At 39.4% G+C, this 4,069-nt stretch overlaps 1 protein-coding gene across 1 annotated transcript; it reads left to right on the top strand.

Annotated features, from left to right (window-relative positions):
• The first annotated feature begins 594 nt into the window (after positions 1-594).
• camk2n2a (calcium/calmodulin-dependent protein kinase II inhibitor 2a) lies at positions 595-3,284 on the top strand. Its single transcript, NM_001145089.2, is given in 2 exon segments — positions 595-1,051; positions 1,622-3,284. Coding segments are annotated over 2 exon segments (240 nt in total). The 5' UTR covers positions 595-882; the 3' UTR covers positions 1,693-3,284.
• The last annotated feature ends 785 nt before the right edge of the window (positions 3,285-4,069 follow it).

Here is a 4,069-nt window from a genome sequence, read left to right as displayed (position 1 = left end):
ACTTTGGGCATCTCTGACATAGGCTATAGGCTACATTGACCTACAATGTAGTTTATTTAACTCAAAATTGTAGATGGCAACTTGCTCCAGAGCTTTTTTGAGTTACACTTGACTTGATTGAGTAAACTCAAAATGTCCTGAAGCTGGTTGCCTTAAAATATGATTTTTTTTACTACGTTTTCATTAGCAATATCAGTTAATAGAAGCTAAATATATTTTAAAATATCATTCAAATCTTATTTGTTATATTTTAGTAGGTTCTAAATTCGGTCATATAGAATCATAAATGATGACAGGCATCTAGACTAAAACTCCCTGTGTTATATGCAGCATTACACACAAAACACCGCAAATAACGGCACAATATAGTTGTCGAAGGAGTCCATAAACTTCTACCTTACCAAATGTCCCTGTAAACAACACTGTGCTTCACAAAGAAGAGTGTTGAGTGCGCATTCAGTGTTTCCTCTCGCTATTTTCAGCGTTCGCCTGATGGGGCCACCCTTGCACCTCTTGTAGTCCCCATCCCTCTCTCTCTCTCCTAAACACACACGCCCGGATAGATGACTTCACTGTTCCGCCCGGGTTTCCTTTATGATCGCGGGATCTCCCGTATCTTACAGCAGACTTCGTCGACCGCTGATGTAGTCGCACTCTCCCGCTAACTCTCTCTCTCTGTTTCTCATTCTGCACCGAGCACTCCAGTCCTCTTGGAAGTTGGCGGTGCGAGGAGTCTGACATTTACGACGGGGAAATCTATACCTTCTACTTAAAAAAGAAGTGCACTTGTTTTTGCGGGGATAGTTGCCATATCCACCGTAGCTGCCTCTCTACCTACGCCAGTTCTTTACCGCCTTCTTAAGCCCGTCTTTCACAGCAGCCATGTCCGAGGTCCTGCCCTACGGAGAGGGAAAAATGAGCGGATACGGAGCGGACACTGATGTCAGTCAGATGTCCTTCAGCTGCGGGCTGCAGGACACCAACTCGTTCTTCGGAGCGTCGCAGGCGAAAAGACCTCCAAAACTTGGACAGATCGGCAGGGCGAAGAGAGGTACGTTATCCAAATGGAATATATACACATATAAGTTAAATAAATAGTGATTTACGCACTTTTTATGCGCAAAACAAAAAAAAAATACGCAGCCAGAATGACAGCCTCGGTCAGCATTCACATGGAAAAATAAGCATTAAAAGTGACACTCTTGTGAGTCCATAATTGGCTATTTGTTTTGGTCGTTTTGTGATGTTGTTACACATATAATGAGCCCAAAATGATTTACATTTATAATGTTATAAAAGTAAATGCTGACCGAAAGAAACAAAGCTTTGGAAAAGAGTACAGGCGAGCGAATGACAGATTTTTATTTTTAACATGAATTATTTATTCATTGAAATGTGAGGTAAACGTTTGATTACGAATCTCCAAAGCGAGCCATTTTACTGTAGAGATGGTAATCAGTCTTCCTCAGCTATGTCAGTAATATTGAATAGCATTGAATGTCGAATAAATTGCTGCTCTTGAACACTTGAATTCATTCGTGACGCCAGTTGCGCAGTTTCAAAACACACAAATGCGCACATGGTGCGAAGTCTTGACATCAGCTGTCTGTCTTCTTTACAGTGGTCATCGAGGACGACCGAATAGATGAGGTGCTGAAAGGCATGACCGACAAATCATCACCGGGCGTTTAAACCCGCGCGATGCCTTGCAGACATTTCAATTTTTTATCACCGATTTGAAGCACTTGTCGGTTGTGCATGTGAAGAAGATTGCAAAGAGATGGAGGGACGGTGGCACGACGCTCGAACCAAGAGGAGACTAAACAAAAAGGGAAAAAGAGAATTAAAGAAGGGGGAGACGGAACTTCCTTTGGGGTTTGCTGGCAATTCTCCAATATAAACGAAACGACAGCCGAATGAAAGCTTTGAGGAAGATGTCGGAGATGTTGAGGCTGCGCGCGCGCTGCGGCTCTGTGAATAAAGATGGATGGACTTGTCATTATTATTCCACGACCATCATCTTCCAAAAGCGCTGTAAGCAACACGAAGTTCAACCGAAGACTGAACCGCATCTTAAGCTCTGTTACTATAGCTGTACAGTATCTTAGCTCAAAGACCTACCCCTTGACACACACACAAACACAAATACACGCACACGGATCTGCCTTGAGCGTCGACTTCAATCCGACTGCTGCTTTTAGAGACATTTTAGACTCCACACACACAAAGACATGATGATAAACGAACCTTATGTACGGATGGTGCAATGTGAATAATTTCTTTCGCTATTTTGCATCATGTTCTTTGACACAAATTGAGAATATTATCATACACACACGCCCACAGGTGTTGAAGCGTATAGTCGTTTGGTGAGCTATTGTTTTGCCCTTCACTGCAGCTGATTTGCGCACCTGCGCCACGGATTCACATCATCAGTACAAGCACAGAGGAACATTGTGCATTACCACATCGTGTAATTAACCTAACATGAATGCGTCTTGGTTTCTTCCGAGCATTTTAGGTTTTTATATTCAGAAACTGGTTTATTTTATTTATTCATTTATTTATTTTCATCAGCTTCTCACATTTGTTTGGTCGTGTCCATCTCTTTGCATGAACTTTCACTCTGGTGCCAACAAAGGTGCCACCATGAATCTTACCCTGGCACGCTTCTTTTTGAAAAAAAAAGTCATATTTGTATTTTTATATCTAAATATTTGTTATTTAAAATGATATGCTAGTATGTCGTCTTAAAGATTCATCAACAATGATGTTTATATTTCAGAGAACAATCTTTAGACAGGGACAAGAGGATAATATGGTTTGGAGTTTTTTATTTTAATTGAGAAAAAAAAGGACTTGATGAATGAATGTTTCTTGGGTTTTTTGCACACACACATCCGTGTTGAACTACTGTTATATGGAAATCGTAAACTGTGACTTGAGCTTTGTTGATGAATTTGTTAGAACAATGGCGATATTAGAAATCTACTGCACTGTTTACGGATATCTTCAAATAACTTGTTGTTATTTGACAGGTTTTTGGACATTACGTTTTGTTTTTTGGTTGATTTAATTTTTTTGCTTTGTTTTGTACCATTATTCTAAAGAAACTGACTATGGTTTGTTGTGCATGAAACCTTAATACTTTTCAATAATGGAACATCGTTTTATTAAGCAAAAAAGCAACAAAAATGTCATGACATTCTAAGAATGAATCATTGCATATTAAAATACCATTTTCACTGTATTTGGTGAACTAATAAATGGTGGAAGAACATGTAGATATGGATTTCTGTCGTCATTTGACTGCATTACAAATAGGTAAACAAGTGCGACACAAACATTGATTCTGAGGCCTACACACACAGCAGTGCACACAGAAACCGGGCTACTAATAAACAACACTTCATGTTCGCATCTAATAAACAAGATGGCACAAATACTATCCATCAAATGAGGAGAAAACAGAAAAAGAGCCATGTTTAAAAATATTTCCTATGCAGTATTCAAGAGATGGATCACCTAAAAAGGTCATTGTTTACTCGTCCTTTACTTGTTTCAAAGCCTTTGAGAGTCTTCTATTAAAAACAAAATATTGAAAACCTGTAACCATTGACTTCCATACTGTAAACCCCGACAATCAACTTCATCAAATGAAATGAGTGTAGTTAACTCAAAATCGACTAAAAGTTAATTTTACTAATTTGAAAAGAGTTTCAAACTTAATGTTGAGGTTAATGAGTTAATTAAATACCTCATAACTTCAACTTAAATGGAGTAAGTTCACAGTACTCATGTAGCTTAGTTTTTTAACTCACAGGGTTTGTTGCAATTGGTTTCCTCATGGTTTGAGTTGCCTTAACTCAGGGGTGTCAAACTCAATTCCTGGAGGGCCGAAGCCCTGCACAGTTTAGTTCCAACCCTGCTCCAACACACTTACCTGTAGGTTTCAAACAAGCCTGAAGGACTCAATTAGTTTGATCAGGTGTGTTTAATTAGTGTTGGAACTAAACTGTGCAGAGCTGTGGCCCCTTTGGAACTGAGTTTGACACATGTGCCTTAACTT

The sequence above is a fragment of the Danio rerio genome, chromosome 2 (assembly GCF_049306965.1).
Source record: "Danio rerio strain Tuebingen ecotype United States chromosome 2, GRCz12tu, whole genome shotgun sequence".
Taxonomy (NCBI): domain Eukaryota; kingdom Metazoa; phylum Chordata; class Actinopteri; order Cypriniformes; family Danionidae; genus Danio; species Danio rerio.
Note: the sequence above shows the minus strand (reverse complement) of the source record. Positions and strands in the feature narration are given on the sequence as shown.